The sequence below is a fragment of the Thalassophryne amazonica genome, chromosome 13, assembly GCF_902500255.1.
Source record: "Thalassophryne amazonica chromosome 13, fThaAma1.1, whole genome shotgun sequence".
Lineage (NCBI taxonomy): Eukaryota > Metazoa > Chordata > Actinopteri > Batrachoidiformes > Batrachoididae > Thalassophryne > Thalassophryne amazonica.
The window spans coordinates 74,007,698-74,031,684 of record NC_047115.1 but is presented as its reverse complement, the minus strand read 5'-3'; the positions used below and the strand labels follow the sequence as shown (position 1 = coordinate 74,031,684).

At 40.9% G+C, this 23,987-nt stretch overlaps 1 protein-coding gene across 11 annotated transcripts in view; it reads right to left on the bottom strand.

Annotated features, from left to right (window-relative positions):
- The window catches only part of ikzf1 (IKAROS family zinc finger 1 (Ikaros)), a 45,601-nt gene extending 44,491 nt beyond the window's left edge, over window positions 1-1,110 (bottom strand). For 2 of the 11 annotated variants that reach the window (XM_034184769.1, XM_034184773.1), the window contains exon 1: window positions 783-1,094. In XM_034184769.1, coding sequence (XP_034040660.1) covers window positions 783-1,077 — 295 coding nt within the window. In that variant the 5' untranslated portion in view covers window positions 1,078-1,094. Of the gene's footprint in view, window positions 1-782 lie in introns of all 11 variants that reach the window. The other 9 variants (XM_034184765.1, XM_034184768.1, XM_034184772.1 and 6 more) reach the window with 8 other exon arrangements.
- Window positions 1,111-23,987: the final 22,877 nt, after the last annotated feature.

Below are 23,987 nucleotides of genomic sequence, written 5' to 3'. Positions count from 1 at the left end.
ACACAACCACATGAAGTACATTTTGCAGAAGTATTTTTTAAAAAGGGAGAAAACTTTGATTTTATTTCCTCAAATGACTGAGAGAGACTTTTTAACTTTCCACGTCGGTGCGAGCGCACATAACTTCCATCAAGTCCTCAAAAGTATTTAATCTTTGATCCACTCAGCTGAACCAAAAGGTCAGATTTGCCATAATATTTTAACGCAGTTATAACACTGGCGACATTTTTACGCACAAAACAAAAAGCGTCGTTACTCAAACTTCACAGAGATCTGTTACAAGTTTTGTGCCTGCGCACATCCGCTGCAACAGGTGCTGTGACGTCTGAAAAAGAACTTAAAGAGTTTAAAATTTCTAAGGGAAGATTGTTTGTGTGCGCATTTAGAGGGGAAAAAAAGATTAAAAAAAATTGAAAAGTAGCGGCCCGACAGAAAAAGACGCGTGAAAAAAAATCCATCAGATTGTTAAAAATATTTTAGCTCAAACTTCAAAAAATAAACGAAAGGTATTTTTCTTAATAATATATGTATGTGTATTTTTTAATTTAAAATCCGTTTACGCGCCGACTGCAGCTTTACGCGCGCTGCGCGGATTTTCGGCGCACCTGCTCCGAAACTCTGAGGACAGCGGTTTCCAGCAGGTGTCTCCTAAAAACGTTCTTCCAAAACAAACAAACAAAAAAACTTCCCAAAGAAAATCCCACACACGCACAAGCGCCGAAGAGTGGTGTTTTCCTTGAGTGTGAGTGCGGAGCCGCAAAGCGCCGTGTGCATCACTTTACCTGCTATTCCTTGACTTTGCAGTATGAAGTTCTTCCAACTCTCCCCGGCTCCATGTGCAGAAGATCGCAGCGCCGCGGCGGCCCCATGGAGCTGCGCCCTCAGTCCCTCCCCTCTCCACTGCACTTCCTCGTTCCAGCCCAACATGACTATGTCTCTGAGCTCGGTTGAAGCATTTTGCTTGCTTTTATCCACAGGCCCGGTCTGCAGCGGGGAGTCGAGGCACCGAGCCCTTGGCACTCGCTTTGTGCTGTGCCAATAAAAGCTGACACCCAGCAGACCATCACTGGCAGCCATGCATGAGATGGGATGAGGCGCGCAGGAGAGTGGACCATTCATTGTTTATTTATTTCATTCTGGCTGGGGAGACGACGTGGGGGTGGGTTGGGTGGGGGTGGGGCGGTGGGGGTCTTCTCACTAACCTTCTGTCACCTGTTCTACTCGAAACTGTCCACCAGTCCAACACCACTGATTTTTTTTTTTCTATCTGCAGTGCATGCAGAAAGTATCCACATCGCTTCACTTTTTCCATATTTTATGTTACAGCCTTGTTCCATAATGGAGTCAATTAATTTTTCCCCTCAAAATTTTACGCACAAAACCCCATAATGACAACTTTTTTTTAATTACATTTTTTTGCAAATTCATTAAAAATAAAAAACCTAAGGCATCACATGTACATAAGTCTTCTTGAATATGATGCCACAAGCTTGGTGCACCTATCTTTGGGCAGTTTTGCCCATTCCCCTTTGCGGCACCTCTCAAGCTCCATCAAGCTGGATGGGGAGCGTCAGTGCCAAGCCATTTTCAGATCTCTCCAGAGATATTCAAATGGATTCGGGTCTGGGTTCTGGCTGGGCCATTCAAGGTCATTCACAGAGTTGTCCTGAAGCCACTCATTTGATATCTTGGCTGTGTGTTTAGGGTCATTGTCCTCCTGAAAGATGAAGCGTCGCCCCAGTCTGAGGTCAAGAGCGCTCTGGAGCAGGTTTTCATCCAGGATGTCTCTGTACATTGCTGCATTCATATTTCCCTCAATCCTGACTAGTCTCTCAGTTCCTGCCACTGAAAAACATCCCCACAGCATGATGCTGCCACCACCATGCTTCACTGTAGGGATGGTGCCTGGTTTCCTCCAAACATGAAGTCTGACATTCATGCCAAAGAGTTGGATCATTGTCTCATCACACCAGAGAATTTTGTTTCTCATGGTCTGAGAGTCCTCCAGGTGCCTTTTGGCAAACTCCAGGGAGGCTGTCATGTGCCTTTTACTAAGGAGTGGCTTCCATCTGGCCACTCAACCATACAGGCCCAATTGGTGGATTGCTGCTGAGATGATTGTCCTCCTAGAGGGTTCTCCTCTCTCCACAGAGGAATGCTGGAGCACTGAGGGAGTGCCCGTCAGGTTCTTGGTCACCTCCATGACTAAGGCCCTTCTCCCTCGATCACTCAGTTTAGAAGGGCGGCCAGCTCTCTGAAGAGTCCTGGTGGATCTGAACGTCTTCCATTTATGGATCATTGAGGCCACTGTACTCATTGGGACCTTCAAAGCAGCAGAAATGTTTCTGTACCCTTCCCCAGATTTGTGCCTCGAGACAATCCTGTCTCTGAGATCTACCGACAGTTCCTTGGTTTGTGCTCTGACATGCACTGTCAACTGTGGGACCTTATATGTAGATAGGTATGTGCTTTTCCAAATCATGTACAATCAACTGAATTTACCCCAAGTGGACTCCAATTATGCTGTAGAAACATCTCAAGGATGATCAGTGGAAACAGGGCAGACACCGCAGGACAGACACTGCGTCACATAGAACAGCGCTCATGTGCATATGATTTCTGCTTCATGCGTACTTCATGCGCAATTGGACCACATTCATATTAGTGTGGTCTAGCACTAGTGTCACCTTATCATATCTAAATTCCACTTCACATATTGTAAATAAGATGTTCCTATTTTTTAATTCCAATCATGTTTATATATATATATATATATATATATATATATATATATATATATATATATTTCAATCAATCAATCAATTAATCAATTTTTTTTATATAGCGCCAAATCACAACAAACAGTTGCCCCAAGGCGCTTTATATTGTAAGGCAAGGCCATACAATAATTATGTAAAACCCCAACGGTCAAAACGACCCCCTGTGAGCAAGCACTTGGCTACAGTGGGAAGGAAAAACTCCCTTTTAACAGGAAGAAACCTCCAGCAGAACCAGGCTCAGGGAGGGGCAGTCTTCTGCTGGGACTGGTTGGGGCTGAGGGAGAGAACCAGGAAAAAGACATGCTGTGGAGGGGAGCAGAGATCGATCACTAATGATTAAATGCAGAGTGGTGCATACAGAGCAAAAAGAGAAAGAAACAGTGCATCATGGGAACCCCCCAGCAGTCTACGTCTATAGCAGCATAACTAAGGGATGGTTCAGGGTCACCTGATCCAGCCCTAACTATAAGCTTTAGCAAAAAGGAAAGTTTTAAGCCTAATCTTAAAAGTAGAGAGGGTGTCTGTCTCCCTGATCTGAATTGGGAGCTGGTTCCACAGGAGAGGAGCCTGAAAGCTGAAGGCTCTGCCTCCCATTCTACTCTTACAAACCCTAGGAACTACAAGTAAGCCTGCAGTCTGAGAGCGAAGCGCTCTATTGGGGTGATATGGTACTACGAGGTCCCTAAGATAAGATGGGACCTGATTATTCAAAACCTTGTAAGTAAGAAGAAGAATTTTAAATTCTATTCTAGAATTAACAGGAAGCCAATGAAGAGAGGCCAATATGGGTGAGATATGCTCTGTCCTTCTAGTCCCCGTCAGTACTCTAGCTGCAGCATTTTGAATTAACTGAAGGCTTTTTAGGGAACTTTTAGGACAACCTGATAATAATGAATTACAATAGTCCAGCCTAGAGGAAATAAATGCATGAATTAGTTTTTCAGCATCACTCTGAGACAAGACCTTTCTGATTTTAGAGATATTGCGTAAATGCAAAAAAGCAGTCCTACATATTTGTTTAATATGCGCTTTGAATGACATATCCTGATCAAAAATGACTCCAAGATTTCTCACAGTATTACTAGAGGTCAGGGTAATGCCATCCACAGTAAGGATCTGGTTAGACATCATGTTTCTAAGATTTGTGGGGCCAAGTACAATAACTTCAGTTTTATCTGAGTTTAAAAGCAGGAAATTAGAGGTCATCCATGTTTTTATGTCTGTAAGACAATCCTGCAGTTTAGCTAATTGGTGTGTGTCCTCTGGCTTCATGGATAGATAAAGCTGGGTATCATCTGCGTAACAATGAAAATTTAAGCAATACCGTCTAATAATACTGCCTAAGGGAAGCATGTATAAAGTGAATAAAATTGGTCCTAGCACAGAACCTTGTGGAACTCCATAATTAACTTTAGTCTGTGAAGAAGATTCCCCATTTACATGAACAAATTGTAATCTATTAGACAAATATGATTCAAACCACCGCAGCGCAGTGCCTTTAATACCTATGGCATGCTCTAATCTCTGTAATAAATTTTATGGTCAACAGTATCAAAAGCAGCACTGAGGTCTAACAGAACAAGCACAGAGATGAGTCCACTGTCCGAGGCCATAAGAAGATCATTTGTAACCTTCACTAATGCTGTTTCTGTACTATGATGAATTCTAAAACCTGACTGAAACTCTTCAAATAGACCATTCCTCTGCAGATGATCAGTTAGCTGTTTTACAACTACCCTTTCAAGAATTTTTGAGAGAAAAGGAAGGTTGGAGATTGGCCTATAATTAGCTAAGATAGCTGGGTCAAGTGATGGCTTTTTAAGTAATGGTTTAATTACTGCCACCTTAAAAGCCTGTGGTACATAGCCAACTAACAAAGATAGATTGATCATATTTAAGATCGAAGCATTAAATAATGGTAGGGCTTCCTTGAGCAGCCTGGTAGGAATGGGGTCTAATAAACATGTTGATGGTTTGGATGAAGTAACTAATAAAAATAACTCAGACAGAACAATCGGAGAGAAAGAGTCTAACCAAATACAGGCATCACTGAAAGCAGCCAAAGATAACGATACGTCTTTGGGATGGTTATGAGTAATTTTTTCTCTAATAGTTAAAATTTTGTTAGCAAAGAAAGTCATGAAGTCATTACTAGTTAAAGTTAATGGAATACTCAGCTCAATAGAGCTCTGACTCTTTGTCAGCCTGGCTACAGTGCTGAAAAGAAGGTTTAGTGAAGGTTACAAATTATCTTCTTATGGCCTCGGACAGTGGACTCATCTCTGTGCTTGTTCTGTTAGACCTCAGTGCTGCTTTTGATACTGTTGACCATAAAATTTTATTACAGAGATTAGAGCATGCCATAAGTATTAAAGGCACTGCGCTGCGGTGGTTTGAATCATATTTGTCTAATAGATTACAATTTGTTCATGTAAATGGGGAATCTTCTTCACAGACTAAAGTTAATTATGGAGTTCCACAAGGTTCTGTGCTAGGACCAATTTTATTCACTTTATACATGCTTCCCTTAGGCAGTATTATTAGATGGTATTGCTTAAATTTTCATTGTTACGCAAATGATACCCAGCTTTATCTATCCATGAAGCCAGAGGAGACACACCAATTAGCTAAACTTATAGCTAAGCTTATAGTTAGGGCTGGATCAGGTGACCCTGAACCATCCCTTAGTTATGCTGCTATAGACGTAGACTGCTGGGGGGTTCCCATGATGCATTGTTTCTTTCTCTTTTTGCTCTGTATGTACCACTCTGCATTTAATCATTAGTGATCGATCTCTGCTCCCCTCCACAGCATGTCTTTTTCCTGGTTCTCTCCCTCAGCCCCAACCAGTCCCAGCAGAAGACTGCCCCTCTCTGAGCCTGGTTCTGCTGGAGGTTTCTTCCTGTTAAAAGGGAGTTTTTCCTTCCCACTGTAGCCAAGTGCTTGCTCACAGGGGGTCGTTTTGACCGTTGGGGTTTTACATAATTATTGTATGGCCTTGCCTTACAATATAAAGCGCCTTGGGGCAACTGTTTGTTGTGATTTGGTGCTAAAAAAAAAAAATTGATTGATTGATTGATATATATATATATATATATATATATATATATATATATATATATATATATATATATATATATATATATATATATATATATATATATATATATGCAGGAAAATGGTTGATGTCCAGCTCTTGTGATAACCAGAGAAATTGCACACGATGGTCACGGATCCATACAGCCATCCGTTTAGAAATGAAATGGTCGCTCAGCCTGTCGATGGCGGCTTCGGAGCGCGGCGCACCACCAGTCGCTCTGGGCCGTCCTCAAAGTGACAGTAACACTCCGTAATCTCTTTGAAGCCCATAAAATTTTCACCAAAAACCATCTGAATTTTTCGAATGGTGTCCACTTTGATGTCCCTCACAGTTTCTGAAAAAATTTTGATCAAGCAAAGCGGCAGTCTCTGAGCCATTCCTAAACAATGAAAAAAACGACGAGAGGGGTGGACCACTCCTCACTCAAAGCCTGCTCACAGGTGAATGATGCAACCGACAGGCGTGAAAAAACTCACGCATGCGCACGAAGGTTCAAGCTTGGCTGACGCAATCACACATGATTCAAATACATATGGTTTTTGAAAAAAATAATAAGGTCGGATACTTTTCTAATAGACCTCGTATATATATATATATATATATATATATATATATATATATATATATATATACACAGCGTACTGTCCACTAGCACCGCCGTTTTGTCTGCCTGTGTCGCCGGTTAAAACGCCTTTGAGGACGCCGATGTGGGCTCTATCGTCGTTTTACACACCGTTGGTTAGGGATACAACGCCGGCCGCCAATTACAGCGGTGTAAACTGCGGGACTACAGGAAGGGGCGGGATGACACGGCGATTAAAAAGTATCAAACGCTATTGTTCGCGTTGTCTCTGTCATCAGGCCACTTCTCCGGGAGCGCTCCCGGAATTATTTGACATGTAATTTTTTCAACGATTCCCGGTGAAGCTGGAACCAAACCACGCCCCCGTGCACCAGCGTTAACTACGGCGTGTGATCCCTAAAACGGCCCGGAGGGGGCAAAATCTCTGCCGGGACGCTTCCGGGAGAGTTTACCGTCTATGTGTAAACGGGGCTTAAGTGTTAGCTTACACACCTTGAGAGAAGCTGCGTTCTCTTGCTTGCACAACTGCCTTGACATGTTTGAGCTCCGGGTCATAAACAAACTGCAACATATGTCCGCTTTCCACTGTATCAACACATTTTCTTTGCATTTTCACTTTGTGTGCCATGTAATTTGCCCAAACCTCAGAGAAAGTGCTGTGTTTCTGATGTAGAAGTATTGTGTCATATACGTCATATTTCAACCCTTTAGCGCCCACCCTCAAACAAGAGATGCCCAATAGCCACCAAAAATGCAGATCTTGATGGGTGCAGACCAGAGTACTTCATGCCCAAAGAAAAATGCAACATGGCCATATCAGTATAGACATATCCATCCATTTTCTTCCGCTTCATCGAAGGTCGGGTCGCGGGGGCAGCAGCTTAAGCAAAGCCGCCCAGACCTCCCGATCCACACACACCTCCCCCAGCTCCTCCGGGGGACCCCTGAGGCGTTCCCAAACCAGCCGAGAGACGCAGTCCCTCCAGCATGTCCTGGGTCTTCCCCGGGGCCTCCTCCCCATGGGATGATGGGATGGAACACCTCTCCAGCGAGGCGTCCAGGGGCATCCGGAAAAGATGCTGAGCCACCTCAGCTGGTTCCTTTCGATGTGGAGGAGCAGAGGCTCGACTCTGAGCTCCTCCTGAGTGACCGAGCTCCTCACCCTATCTCTAAGGGAGCGCCCAGCCACCCTGCGGAGGAAACTCTTCTCGGCCACTTGTACTCGTGATCTCGTTCTTTCGGTCATGAGCCAAATCTTATGACCATAGGTGAGGGTCGGAACGTAGATTGATCGGTAAATCGAGAGATACTTAAACTCCTTGCCTCAAGTAGAGGAGTTTAAGTATCTCAGTATAGACCTACGTACAGTATAATGAAATATGCATATCACTTTCAGTGCTTCTTTGTAGCCCGTGTTGATTTTCACAAAGCATTTGTTTCAGATGACCAGACTACTCTCTGGGGCAATTCCCCAAGAAAGTGAAGTTCAGGAATTCCCCATAAAATTGCTGGACAACATAGCTAGCCTTAAATACTGTGGGTGCAGGTGCCTTATGTCTGGATGTTATGTGAATGCTACTGGCTGTCAGGGATGTGCCCTGGAACCTACACTGGTCATTGCATGCACGGACTGGGTGTTAAATCGGTTGTAGAAAGCAGGATTTTAAATACCTTTGTTGGCAAGGAAAGGTTTACTGACTTCAAGTTTTGGGGAGGATGCTCTTTGGATACATTGATTGCGGAAGTTGATAAGCTGAGTGAAGAATCAGACTGTACTGGTGATTGTTCTGGATTAAGAGAAATTGTATTTTTTCAGGAGATCAAATATCCGAGTCTTTAAGGTTTTGGTGCTTCCTGTCTTACCGTATGGTTGTGAGACTTGGACACTGTCCAGTGCCTCAAAGAGGTGACTATCTTCAGCAGATCCCTAGAATGAATTATCATCAAATGAACAGAATCATGTCAGCTCTGGGAGGAGGTGCTGTTGCCACATATTGCCACATCCACCACACTATGGAACTGCTCTGGGCCCTGAACGGCAACCATCGAGGAGGACAGCCAGTCCATCCCCTTCTCTCAAAAGTAACCATCTATTTACCACAGTCATGTGAAATGTGGGCGTCTCCTTGGCCTTCTCCAATTTCTGGGGTCTTCACAACACAGGCACCTGTATGCTGGATTATGCACAAAGAAATGCAGCACATGCCCAAAATGTCCCTCTCACAATGCAAGTGATACTCCTAACCCGAGTTTCCCTAAGTACCCACTCATTTGGCACAGTTATCAAAGTATTATCAGCAATAATCATAATGTACCATTAATGTATGATTCAAGTCAGGATTTACATGTAATTTGTAATGCGCATAGGAACATATACGTACATTAATTTGGAAATCTTTGCATATACAGTGGGGAAAATAAGTATTTGACCCCCTGTCAGTTTTGCAGGTTTTCCCACCTACAAAGAATGGAGGGGTCTGTAATTTTTATCGTAGGTACACTTCAACTGTGAGACAGAATCGAAAAAAAAAAAAAAAAATCCAGTAAATGACATTGCATGATTTTTAAATAATTAATTTGCATTTTATTGCATAAAATAAGTATTTGACCCCCTAGAAAAACAGAGCTTAACAATTGGTACAGAAGCATTTGTCTGCCATTACAGAGGTCAGACATTTCCTGTAGTTCTTGACTAAGATTTCACACACTGCAGAGTATGATGTTTCCACCCCCATGCTTCACAGTTGTGATGGTTTTCTTGAGGTTGTTCTTATCCTCTAAACATGGTAAGTGGAGTTGATGCCAAAAAGCTCTACTTTGGTCTCATCTGACCACATGACCTTCTCCCATGCCTCCTCTGGATCATCCAGATGGTCACTGGTGAACTTCAAACGGGCCTGGACATGTGCTGGCTTGATCAGGGGGACCTTGCTGCCCTGCAGGATTTTAAACCATGACAGCATCATGTGTTACTAATGTAATCTTTGTGACTGTGGTCCCAGCTCTCTTCAGGTCATTGACCAGGTCCTCCTGTGTAGTTCTGAGTTTTCTCAGAATCATCCTTACTGCACAAAGTGAGATCTTGCATGGAATCCCAGACCAAGGAGGATTGACAGTCATCTTGTGTTTCTTCCACTTTCTAATAAATAATCATAACAGTTGTTGTGTTCTACCGAGCTGCTTGCCTGTTGTCCTGTAGTCCATCCCAGCCTTGTGCAGGTCTTCAGTTTTGTCCCTGGTGTCCTTAGACAGCTCTTTGGTCTTGGCTGTGGTGGACAGCTTGGAGTGTGATTGATTGAGTGTGTGAACAGGTGTCTTTTATACAGGTAACAAGTTCAAACAGGTGCAATTAATACAGGTAAAGAGTGTAGAATTAGACGGCTTCTTAAAGAAAAATTAACAGGTCTGTAAGAGCCAGAATTCTTGCTGGTTGGTAGGGGTTCAAATACTTATTTTCTGCAATAAAATGCAAATTAATTATTTAAAAATCATGCAATGTGATTTTATGGATTTTTTTTTAGATTCTGTCTCTCACAGTTGAAGTGTACCTATGATAAAAATTACAGACCTCTCCATTCTTTGTAGGTGGAAAAACCTGCCAAACTGACAGGGGGTCAAATACTTATTTTCCCCACTTTAAGTAGACATGGTGCATTTCTTTTATTCATTCATTTTTTTGTGTAATTATCTGTGTTAAAAAATAAGATTCCAGTCACTGACCCCCACATCATATGGGTAAAGCTTGTGCTAAAACAAACAATGATAACACTTTTAACTGCCTTAATAAATTATTTTCTATGTGCTGGCATTGTTAGTAATTACTGTGTTTCTCAACACATTTTCCACCAGCTGTATTTTCCACTGTTCCTTAGTTTACAGGATTTTAAATGTATTTTTTGCAGAAAATCCTCCACGAATGAACCTCCTCTGCTTCTGACTGTTTTTTTTTTCCAGCATCCCGCTGTCCCCAGACTTGCACAGCAGTCTTATCTCAGGAGAGGCCCTGCACGTTGGATTGCTGAGTCACCTTTCGTGGGAGGTTGCCCTTATCTCCTAAGAAGCACAACATTCAGGCAGTTGGTTGCAAAAGGAACAACTTTGTGTGGGAGCACTGCGGCCTGCTGTGTTTTTATGCTTGTAATGTGGATTGCAGCAATGCCTGATGACTTCCTCAAAGCCAATGGCCAGCATTATTTAGCAACACACACACACACACACACACACACACACACACACACACACACACACACACACACACACACACACACACACACACACACACACACACACACACACATAGGATGTACAGCAGCTGAACTAAGAGCCAGAGGGAATGCTGCAATGGTGAGGTGAATCAGCATTATGAGCACATGCAGAGTGCCTGAACCCCTGAATAGCGGAGGACTTAACTTTTATAACGCTAAACTGCTAACCAATATATTAAAAAAAATTAGCGGACGTTTTCGCTAACCGCTAACATTTAGTTTTGTTTTGGTTCACTGTCGGCTACTGATAAGCCATTTTTGAGTTTAAGCGCCGCAGGGGCTGCTGGGTAAATTCAAAGGCGATCAAAAATGCAAAACAAACAAACAAAAAATAAATAAATGAAAAAAAAAAACCCGAACACTGTCATCATCTTTATCAAAAGCAGCAAATCGCAGTATTAAAAGTCACAGTTTATCTCTATATTATATATTTATGTCATTAACAGTGCTATGGCTCACCCATATTGCTTTCACAAGCACAAAACAAATGCACAAAAAATAAATAAATAAATAAATAAAAATACTGACTTTTGAGCTGCTTATATACCATTTTTCTCCACAGTGAAACTTCTTGTTTTCTTACCAGCGCTTGTGCGCTTTGACCTGTGAATTGTAAGTGTTAGCTAGCTCTTTGCATGCACAAGGCAGTTTATGACCAGCTGTGGAGAAACTAGTGTTTGCAGTGTCATGCTGGTGCCGCTGGCTGGGGGTGAAAGGGGAACCTACAGCAGGTCTCCGTGTGAAACTGTTATAACCATTTCTGTTTCACACAATGCTTTAATTCCATATCTTTAGTAGAAGGACTCCCTTGATAATCTGTGGATACCACTGGAATAATCATCCAGGGCTATTAAGATATTGGTAGGAACAAACTGCAACAGAAGCTTTCATGGTATTTTTTGTAATCCTTGTAGTACTGACATTCTGAGAAAAAAAATCTTAAGAGACAAAAACTCATTTAACGATTTTATGGTCATTTAAAATTTATGTTCTATATTGACCAAGATGCAGGTGCCAGTCTGATCTGTGTAGGTCTGATCCCATCACATCTCTGAAGCTAACCAGAGTGGGTCCTGGTTAGTACTTAGATGGGAGACCTCTTTGGAAGGCCAGGGGCTGTGTGTGCTTCACCAGGTAAAATAGCATCCAATGGATCCAAGGGCATCTGGCATAAAACTTGTGCCAAATCCCACTGCGGCTCTGTGCTGGATCAGTTGTGGTGACCCTGAACACTCGGAAACATCCGAAAGACCACCACCAATGACCAAAATGCAGGATGTTTTCTGTACTGAAAACCAGTATATCTGCAGAACGCAGTTCATACATACAAGACATGACTAAAATGCCTTACATATTTTGTAGGCAAAAGGAAGCTAAAATTGTACCTCAGACAGTGCATACCTCCATCCACACATATAATTTCTGAACAGCATTTCTGGAATTCAAATCAATCTTTATAGTTTGCTAAGATTATCTTTGTTCGATAACCATAGATACATAATAAAAAACTTATATGAAATATACTTAAGCCATTGCACATGCACAAATGTGCTATGAGCCACTTTGTTGAAGTTTGCACTCCAGTGATACCCACTGACAGATTTTGCAGTTCATCTCTGATTTTATTAACTAAATTTTGTAGAGTAAAATAAACTCTGCTGGAACTACATTTGGTCACACTTCAAACAGAGTTAAATAAACTCTATCACAGTGTTAAATCAACCTATCATGCTGTGAATGACTCTTATTTCAGTGGAAAAACTTGATTTGACAAGACGATAGAGATGAATTCACACTATAATTGAATTAATTTAATGCTTGTTGGAGTGGGATCCGTTGTACATTATTCCCTGTAGAGTGCATTTTACTCTGCAAAATGTGCTGTGAATAGTATGGAATGCTGAGTCCATAATTAAACTACATCAGTTTGAAATTGATCAAACATGCATAATATTTGATGGCTATTAAAATGTGAGTACAAAGTACATGTCCCAAATGAGGAGATGCAAGAGAAAGCAAGGCACCAATGTTAAATTCACAGAAACTGTCCCAAAACAAAGATGATTTTCTCTACAAGGTTTATATTAGAGGTTGGTTTTAGCACAAATATTTTGAAATACCGGTTATTATGAACAACAAAATGCAAATCATTGACCAAATGATTCAGTCTAACCCCCCCTGGTCATACCCCCTGAAGTCAACACCACCAAAATCATGCATTTACACCCCAAAATGCTGCCTGGTCAATGACAAAGAGCCTGTAAACCAATAAAGAAAGCTATGCTTGTAGCATTTTCTTTTATCACACACAGAAATAATATTAGAGGAACATTGTAGATGCTGTGAGGTTTGAATAATGTGAGCATTTATGTCCATAATGGTCCATTTCTGAACTTCAGACACTGTATTATAACTGTAACAGAAACTGTATTATTATTATTATTATTATTATTATTATTATTATTATTATTATTATTAGTAGTAGTAGTAGTAGTAGTAGTAGTAGTAGTAGTAGTAGTAGTAGTAGTAGCAGCAGCAGCAGTATTAAAGCCTTCTCAAACTTCATGAAAATGAGTTGGCTTCATGTTTAGACACATTCAGTTTCAACAATGATAATAAAAACATTAAAATGCTGAGATGCATAGAGGATTTTATTTCAGGTTGTACATTTTGTTGTTGTCAATGGCTGCTATTTGAGGGCCCAAGGTAATGTAGTGTGGTTGATGCACCAGCACATGTTCATAGTCCTTACCTGACCCACATAGCTTGTTAAATAGTGCAGCAGATAAGAGAATATTTATAGAGGAATCTTGCAAATGGTGATACAAGCACCAAATTCATCAGAAATACTCCTTAAACATTACTCTTTTGAAAAAAAAAAAGATTGGCCACTTGAATTTTCAATAGGCAGCCAGGTAGGGGTCAATTAAAGAATTACACAGGGGTCAAAATTTAAAAATGCTCCAATCAAATTGAAAACTGCACCACATTACTTGTCTGATCATAAGCATTCCAAAAAGGTATAGTGTGGACTATCTGTGACTGAATTCTATAGAGTTATGGGGTAAAAACAGCATATTGAACTGTTGACAGCACTGTAACAGTAAAACTTGTAATTTCTAACCTACATTGTTAATAAATGTAACTATTAAATTCTTTCTATCATTTTTCTAACATTTAAATTTTCTCTAAACATTTTACTTGTCGAAATTATTATTATTTTAAGTAGTGTTAGTAGTTGTAGTAAAAAAGGCTTCAAAACTGGACCTTTAATCTAGGGGTGTTGTGAGGGGGGGCATCCTTGCCCCACGCCCCCATTCCATCTGGATTCGCCCCTGCTTTGGCGTTTGAGCACAAAGAATGGATAACATTTATTTATCCAGAAAACATGACCAGATTTACAGGTCAGAAAGTTTTATTGTGTTTTCACATCATGCGCTCCCCAGAAAGAGAGTTTAGGTGCATTTGAGTGGAAAATAGTGTTAGTTGTTGACGTGTTGTGGAGGATCAGCTGTTTTAACGTGCAGATACAGAGCGGCTCAGCTCAGCTCTAAATAAAGGAGGAAAAAAGCATAAAAATGTCTTTGTAAAGCTCAGTGCAGGTGTGCTGTTATCACCGCGCTTTAAGAGGTGACGATGAGTCGTAGCTGCTACAAAAAAAAAAAAAAAGCAGATGAAAAGCAAACAGCTCGCTTTACTTTGTAAAAAAAAAAAAAAAAAAAAAAAAATCCGCAGGCCAGTAGGCCATCAGTCCACCGGGCAAATGCCGGTGTGCAATACTAACAGTCCAGCGGTGATGTACACGTAATTTCTTAGTTTTTATTTTTAACAAATTTGCAAGCATTTTAAAAAACATCTCATGTTGTCATTATGGGGTGTTGTGACTAGAATTTTGAGGGGAAAAAATGTATTTACTCCATTTTGGAATAAGACCGTAACATACCAAAATGTGGAACAAGTGAAGCGCTGTGAATACTTTCCGGATGCACCGTATGCCCTGGCCAGGCTGCTAGTCTATCACGGGGCCAACACATATAGACAAACAAGAACTTGGGTCGTGGCTGGGTCTTCCAGCATGACAATGTCCTCAAACACACAGCCAGGGCAACTAAGGAGGGGCTCTGTAAGAAACATTTCCTGGAGTGGCCTGGCCAGTCTCTAGACCTGAACTCAATAGAAAATCTTTGGAGGGACCTGAAACTCAAAACCTGAAAGATCTGGAGAAGATCTGTATGGAGGAGTGGACCAAAATCCCTGCTGCAGTGTGCAAACTTGGTCAAAAACTACAGGAAACGTCTGACCTCTGTAATTGCAAACAAAGGTTTCTGTACCAAATATTAAGGTCTGTTTTTCTACTGTATCAAATACTTATTTAATGCAATAAAATGCAAATTAACTATTTAACTAATTATAATTCAGATTTTTATTATAGTGAACTCACCAAAATATCTGTTTTGAGAAGTGAACTGCTATTTAATTATTTTCAAAAATAAATTTAACACAAACCTCCTAGGCCTTCTTCAAATGAATCATTTTAATTTCTGTTATTTCATCATTTTATCATGCATCCAAAAATAATATTGTTTTGCTTCATGAGTACAATTACAATTTAATTGTATTTTTTTAAATTTATATATATATATATATATATATATATATATATATATATATATATATATATATATATATATATATATGTGTCAGATCAGGACCTTCAGCGTGCACTGGGGCGGTTTGCAGCCGAGTGTGAAGCGTCCGGGATGAAGATCAGCACCTCCAAATCCGAGGCCATGGTTCTCGACCGGAAAAAGGTGCTTTGCCCTCTTCAGGTGGGTGGAGTGTCCTTGCCTCAAGTGGAGGAGTTTAAGTATCTCGGGGTCTTGTTCACGAGTGAGGGACGGATGGAGCGTGAGATCGATAGACGGATTGGTGCAGTGTCTGCAGTGATGTGGTCGCTGTATCGGACCGTCGTGGTGAAGAGAGAGCTGAGTAGGGGGGCAAAGCTCTCGATTTACTGATCGATCTACGTTCTGATCCTCACCTATGGTCATGAGTTTTGGCTCATGACCGAAAGAACGAGATTGCGAGTACAAGCGGCCGAGATGAGTTTCCTCTGCAGGGTGGCTGGGCGCTCCCTTAGAGAGAGGGTGAGGAGCTCGGTCACTCAGGAGGAGCTCGGAGTCGAGCCGCTGCTCCTCCACATCGAAAAGAGTCAGTTGAGGTGGCTCGGGTATCTTTTCCGGATGCCCCCTGGATGCCTTGCTGGAGAGGTATTCCGGGCATGTCCCATTGGGAGGAGGCCCTGGGAAAGACCCAGGACACGATGGAGGGACTACATCTCTCGGCTGGCTTGGGAACGCCTTGGGGTTCCCCCGGAGGAGCTGGGGGAGGTGTGTGTTGATCGGGAGGTCTGATCTTGTGCCATTTTCTATTATTTTGAGATACTTTTTTGCAGCTGTCAACTGTAATGATCAAAATTAAAATTAAAAAATGCTTAAAAATTTTTAGTTTATATGCAATACACAGAGAATATATATATATTTCACTTTCTGAAATAACAGACAAAGTATTGAATGGTATTCAATTTTTAAAAATGTGTCTGTATTTATCTGCAAAATGTACTGTGTTGGAACTGTTCAAGTATCCATATGCCAGTTTGTCTAAATCAAACTGACTGCAAAATTATGATTTCTGTTAACAATAACACATATTTAGTTTTTCCAATTACCTATGGCCTCTGAAAATGAAAGAATAATGTATGAAAATGGCTATAATTCCTAAATATTTGATGTGATATTTTTGTTAAACCCCTTGAATTAAAGCTGAACATCTGCACTACAATAACACATTGATCGTTTCACTTTAAGTCCACAGCGGTGGCAACATTAGCAAAATTGTCTCACTGTCAAAATCCATATATCATAGTCTGTGTCAGAAAACCTCCCAGATGAAGCATCAATCTCAGTCAGATTTTGATTTAAATGACAAATAAAATTAATGAAGTATAATTTAAGCAACCTGATCTCACGCCAGTTTGTGATGGCATCATGAAAGGTGATATAATCTATTACTTCCCAATACTGTCATGAAATGAGTCACATTTTTGCAACAGTATTATGAAATTACTTCATGAAATTTGGGGTTATGGAGGGGGGGGGGGTTATGGGTTGAGGTTCTGGTAATGGTTATGGTAGGGTAGGGATAAAAACAGTGAACTAAACTTGACCACGTTACAAAAATTTGACGCATTTCATGGCAGTATCACAAAAACAAAAAGCATGAGATTGGGATGGATTTAAACCAAAACCATAAATGGTTGTCTCAGTTGTGAGAGCAGGATATTCACAAATATGTTACTGTGTTAATGAACAGTTTAAGAGAAACTGGCTGCGGAGCACCTTTTCTTAAACAAGTTACAATTCACAGTTGGACAGATCAATAATTTGTGGTTATAGCATGAAGAGAGTGTTTTATAGTTGCTAATTAAATCACCTTACATTTTTGTGGCAGCAAGAACACTAATTTATTTTTTTTAAGATAAAACATGTCTTTTTGTCTCTTTTAACAGCATATCTGATGGCTTATGTGTGTTTGAGTGTAAAAGGATTGTGATTACATTACATTGCTATTATGATTAGGATTATATTGATTGTCAAAATAGGATTCGATTAGCTTTCAAATAAGAGAACAAAATGTTTGACTAAATTAACAGGTTTTACAGGGATGCTGCAGCAGACAGATGGCAAATTTTGGGGCATACAGATGGACTGCAGGTCTGCCTGGGAGGTTCTCAGGTGGAACCAAAGCAGTTATATAAGGTTATGGGAATGACAATATGCCACATTGCAGCATGCTACCAAACCCTACAGCCTTTGATGGCACTACAAAGAGGACTTATAGGTTGGTGGCATAAAGGCTGGGCAAGCAGCCTTGTGACCAGCCCTTTACTTGTCTCAGTCTAATTACCATTGCTACAGTGCCACTGAGCAAGGTCCTTAACACCCGGTTTACTGTTTGTGTGAGGTTAAGCACCTACAAGTGTGTGTGTGTGTGTTGTTTGGACACTTTGACATCAAACACGTTCTTACCCGATCACTGGCATCACACCTATTGTTGACTGGTTGGTACCTATAGTTTATATGTAGCTTACATCACCGGTACAGGTGAGCAGATCTCTGCTTGAAGGCAGCAGAAAGCAAATGCCTGTAGACCAAGATAAAACTGTTCAAAAGGCAAATATAGACATTTTCTACAAATTATATGGTACATTATTCAGTCTGCACATGATGAGATATAGAGGTGATAGATATAGAGGACAGGGATGGAGGCGTAATAAGAAATAAGGTGCTCCACTGCTTCACCTCAGGGAGCCATAGTGGATGTTGGTTCTATGAGGGATCTGGTGGATGATTCAATATTTTGCATGCAGTTCTGTTTCTTGGCCAGAAAACCTCTCGCTTCTGTCACCTGCTGAGTCTGCTACCTAGAAGGGTTTCTGTGTTCCCTTTTCTGTATAAGGATTGGCATTAATCAAAACATGCCCATTGTTATTTAAGATGCTAAATACAATCCCTTTGCCCCTGTGCCTTACTTCCACTCAGATTACGTTGTGTATAAATAGTGAAATGAACCTGGGCAAACCCTGAATGCAGTTGTGCTATGGACTTTTGACCATGCATTATGGATTGTCAAGATAGGGCCCACAGTAACATGCATTAACAGTTGATCTTTTATCACTTTAACCATGCATGGCACCAACTTTTGTGCTCTGACCATTGCACAAAAAGGTAGATTTCCTCTGATAATTGGAACATACCTGAACCTTATGTTTGTCATAAACTTAACATGAAACATAACTTCCATCAAACATCTCAAAAGCTGTTTTCCTGCGTAGTTTTTGTATTCCCTCCATGAAGACACCTGATATGTGCGGCACAGTTGTATTTCTGAATGTGACAAAGGAGAACCTCAGGCATCACCGTATTAACTCCAAAGGCTTTGACAACTGTCCTGTTCAAAGTATATAGGTCTAAAATGCAGATCACTGTATTTGTTGGAATTCACATGAAAATAGTTAGGAACACAATTTTACATGTGGTTTCAACTAAGTCTGTGCAGTTATTGCATTCTGCAGAATTTATGGTTGTAGTTCATCGAGGGCTGTTCTCCAAGGCTGCACAATAAACTCGACATAATCATTTGCTCCTTCAGGTGAGCCCACAACCTGCAAGGGATGCTGTAATTAATATCATTACCTGGCAAGTCTCAAAACATCATCAGACAATGTAGTCGGTCGACTGGTGAACAATAGATTCTTATTTCATGGATCTTTAAGCAGTATTCACTACTTCACATTTGGAAGCACGAGCACCATGTAACCCTTAATTGGTTTCAACACCTTAATAAGTAAAAGACGTTCAAGACTGATAATCACATTAAATAGTCCAATTTATCTAAAAAGTCAATTGCAAACTGAAAAACTCTTTTTCTTTAGGAATGCATTACACCGTGAGGTTGTCAGAGTAAATTAAATTCCCCTCTGCACACTAAAGCATCAATTTCCTTATGGTAATTATCTGCTGGAATAGACGTGTCACTAGAAGGAGTCAGGCATGCTTGACATTTAGCCTTTTTATGGAGAGGCGATGAGTAAAAATTAAGATGAGGAAAAGCAAATTAATCTCCAGCCCAGGCAGACATTGAGAGATCCTGGAGGATAGCGGCTGAATCAATCATGATGTTTGTGAGGCGGTTTTGAAAAGGAGTTGGTGATGAGATTCAGACCACAGGCGAGCAAGCTGGAAAATATGAGATGGGGGGTGGGAGCTGCTTTTTTTCTTCTACAAATAGAGTTATTACTGCCAAGAACCTTCATTCTATTTTATTGGTTACTGTATTGAACACAACAAACAGAAACTTGTGGAGAATTGCAGGAATATGTTTCAGAAACATCTGCAAACATATAAACGGATGGAATTTGTGATTCCCACTTCATTATTTGATGTGATTGATGAGGGATGCTGTCTTCCTAAACTACGGCTTGTCCAGCGCATTGATTCGTGGTTAGACGACATTAATCACCGGCAGCCACATGAACAAATCTGTCAGCTGATATGAAGCAAGAAGGAAGACCGTGCATCCGACACTTACTGGAATCAGTGACGTGCACAGAAAATGGCAAATCTGGACACATCTAAGTGTAAATATTAACCAAATCTTCCTGAAATGATTGGGGCATTCAGTAAAATGTGCACCTTGAAGGCATGTAAGAGCCCTTCAACAATATTAATTCATATACATAGTACACAAATAATGGATGCTTATGAGTGCAAGAGGTAGAAATATTTTCATTTCTTGAATAATGCAGTATTTCAAAATGATCCTGCAAGTAAACCAACAACATGGCTAATGGAAGACATTGATTATTTCTTTGTTTTAATGACACCTAACACATCTGATGCTGCAACTACACAGTCAAGGTAAAGTCCAACATTCTATAGAAAGCTACCTCATATCATGGATACATTTTGTGAAAAAGCAATGCAGTCATTCAGTGGAACAAAATGAATAGAACCAAAATGAACGATGAATGTCTGAGAACCAGTGGTACAGAATGGATGGACACAAGTGCAGAGCTCAGACTCAGATGGGATTCGGCAAAAGGGTTTTACTGGTACAAAAAGCAGGGTCTGGTACATGGAGAGGCAGTCAAAAATCAGCAACAGTGTCAGAAACATTAGGCAAGGGCGTGGTTCAAAAACAGGCAGGCAGTCCGAAATACACAGCTAGAAAACAGGTCAAGAAAAAACATACGGAACAGGGCTATGAAGCGATGGCAAAAAACACAACGATCTGGTGAATAAACAGTGCAACCAGTGAAGCTTATATACACCCAGGCAATGAACTACAGATTAGGAACAGGTGTGTGGAAAGCACCAGAATAAGGGTGTGGCCACAGTGTGCCCTGCCCACCATCACCAAGAGAGACAGACAAGAGAGATAGGGACAGACAAGGCCCAAGCAGGTAAAACCCAGCAAGAGAAATCACATACAACAACATCAAACAACCTAACTAGACAGAACAGAGCAAACATACAGTAATGTAAAAAAGTCCAAATGCTGACAGAATAAAACCAAAGTGCACAAATGAAATGGTGTAAATCATGTGTAAAAAATGTGATGATGTCACAAAAAGTGATTTAATGTTTGTGATACCGTCATGAAATTGAATACATGTTCGTGATGGTGTTACGAAAATACTTCATGATGTTATCACAAAATTTGAGGTGGTATTGGTGGGGGGCAGCTTTGGGGTTATCGTTAGGGTAAAAATAGTTGACCGTGTCAAGAAAAAAACAAAAAAACTAAAACAAAAAGATGAGACTGGGCTGTGTAAATCATACAATGGACTACTGGTCTAAACAATGGGACAAATAATCACTGCCACGTGACATACAATCCACCAATCAAAAGAGAAAGGACATATTTAGGTTTTAAAGTCTACCCCCAGATGTAGAAACTTCCCATAACCACTTGACTTTAACTCATTGCAGTGGATCTGCATGGGAATATTGAACTGATCAAACATCAGCCCATACAGATGAAAGCATAACCCCAATACATAAATTAAAACAAAAGCTAAGCACAAAGCAATGAAAAGGAACAGAACGGGTGCAACACATTACAGAAACACTGGCTCCATATGACATGACATCTGGTAATATTACATTTATATATTATCATATAACTGCATATACGAGGTCTGTGAGAAAAGTATCCGACCTTATTATTTTTTTAAAAAACCATATGGATTTGAATCACGTGTGATTACATCAGCCAAGCTTGAACCCTCGTGGGCATGCAAGAGTTTTTTTCACACCTGTCGGTGACGTCATTCACTTGTGAGCACGCCTTGTGGAAGGAGTGGTCCAGCCCCCTCGTCGGAATTCCTTTGTCTGAGAAGTTGCTGAGAGACTGGCGCTGTGCTTCATCAAAATCTTTTCCAAAACTGTGAGGCACATCCGAGTGGACATCATTCGAGAAATTCAGCTGGTTTTCGGTGAAAATTTTAACGGCTGATGAGAGATTTTGGATTGTTTCTATCACTGTAAGGGCTTCCCACGGAGCAGGACGTCGCGCAGCGCTCCGAGGCGATGTCGTCATGCTGTTTCAAGCTGAAAACCTCCAAATTTAAGCCTCTGTTGATCCAGGACGTCGTGAGAGAACAGAGAAGTTTCAGAAGAACTCGGAATCAGCAGTTTATCCGGACATTCCACTGTTAAAGGAGATTTTTTTAATGAAAGACGTGCGGACGGATTGGTGCGTCGACTCGCAGCCCGCGCCGCGTGCCCGCCACAGGAAAACACCTCCGTTGGAAAGCCTTAAGGACAAGTTGGAACATGCCCTGCTGTTAAACAATTTCTCAGATACTCACTCAACTGAAAGCCACCAAAAGCCGCCTGGATTTTACAAATGGTTATCAACACGGAGGTGTTTTTCCTGTGGTGGGCGTGCCGCACGTCTTTCATTAAAAAAATCTCCTTTAACAGTGGAATGTCAGGATAAACTGCTGATTCCAAGTTCTTCTGAAACTTCTCTGTTCTCTCACGACGTCCTGGGTCAACAGAGGCTTAAATTTGGAGGTTTTCAGCTTGAAACAGGATGACGATGTCGCCTCGGAGCGCTGCGCGACGTCCCGCTCCGTGGGAAGTCCTTACAGCGATACAAACAATCCAAAATCTCTCATCAGCCGTTAAAATTTACACCGAAAACCAGCTGTATTTCTCGAATGATGTCCACTCGGATGTGCCTCACAGCTTTTGAAAAAATTTTGATGAAGCACAGCGCCAGTCTCTCAACAACTTCTGAGACAATGAAAATCCGACGAGGGGGCTGGACCACTCCTCCCACAAGGCGTGCTCACAGGCGAATGACGTCACTGACAGGCGTGAAAAAACTCACGCATGTGCAAGAGGGTTCAAGCTTGGCTGATGTAATCACACGTGATTCAAATCCATATAGTTTTAAAAAAAAATAAAACTGTCGGTTTCTTTTCTAATAGACCTCGTACATCCTTGTCATTTGATTGGTGGTTTGTGTGTCATGTGATATGGATTATTCATCCCATTTGCCATTTTGTTCCATTTACAGTGCAATTTTGGTTCTATACGTCTTGTATCATTGCATGTCGCGACCACCACACACTCACACTAGCAGCAACGGCACTTTTCTTAAAAACAAACACGACAGGGTTTGTTTTATTCATGGTGCTCATTCTTCTAACACATAAAAGCAAATCCAGTATGCTGTAAGCCATCTGGAGGCATTTGCAGTATTCACTGGGACGTCTCTAACTGGAAAAACAAGTGCTGTCAGATGAAGAGCGCAATAAAACAATAAAGGGGTTATTTGTTAATTTTGCTCAATCCATGAGTGAGTGATAAATGATAATTAGTTCAAGACTTATATTTTCTGTGTGGTGCTTTAGTAGCAGTGGAACCAGATATTAAGTAATATCTTGAAGCTCTACAGTATTTATCCACTCCATTAGACATGGGTGTGAGTGAATCAGTCTTCTGTTTAAGTCAGAGTGTGCCAGCTGCATAGCATTCTACTGCTGAGAAAGCAGTTTGAAAAGTTAACAGATTAATGTCAACTTGTCAGACAAAAGTCACCAAATCTCCCTGAGGTGAAGCAGTGAAGCAGTAAGGTGAAATTTTGCATGCTGCCATGAATGTTTACTTTTATATCCTTTATTGATTGTTACCCGTGGCCAACATATGCCCATTGGGTATTGCAAAGACCTGGCGTCCATCCGTCTGTTTGTCCATCTGTCCATCTGTCTGTGTACAGCATAATTCCAGTTCTATTACTGCCACAGTTTTCAAATTCAGAGAGAACATTTTTGGGACACAGACTTTGGACAAGTTCAAAGATGGCTAACCTTGACCTATTGAAGAGGTATTTTATGAGGTTAAAATGCCACATTCTGTTTGAATCTATTCTACTTCATTTTTGAGTGGTGGGGATGACATCCAGTCAGAGTAGAGCTGCACCATGACGTCAGTGGCTGGTCTCTTCAAAACTAAACTGCTTTGCTTTGTGTTTATATGCATGTATTTGATATATTATGTAAAAGCGAGCGAGAGCACTTGTACAATCGAAAACGCCGTTTTTGGAACCTAATAACACCTCTGATGTTATTTTGCTGACGTTACCATGGTGACATCACAGGCTGGTAGCTAGCTGCAAAACTGTTT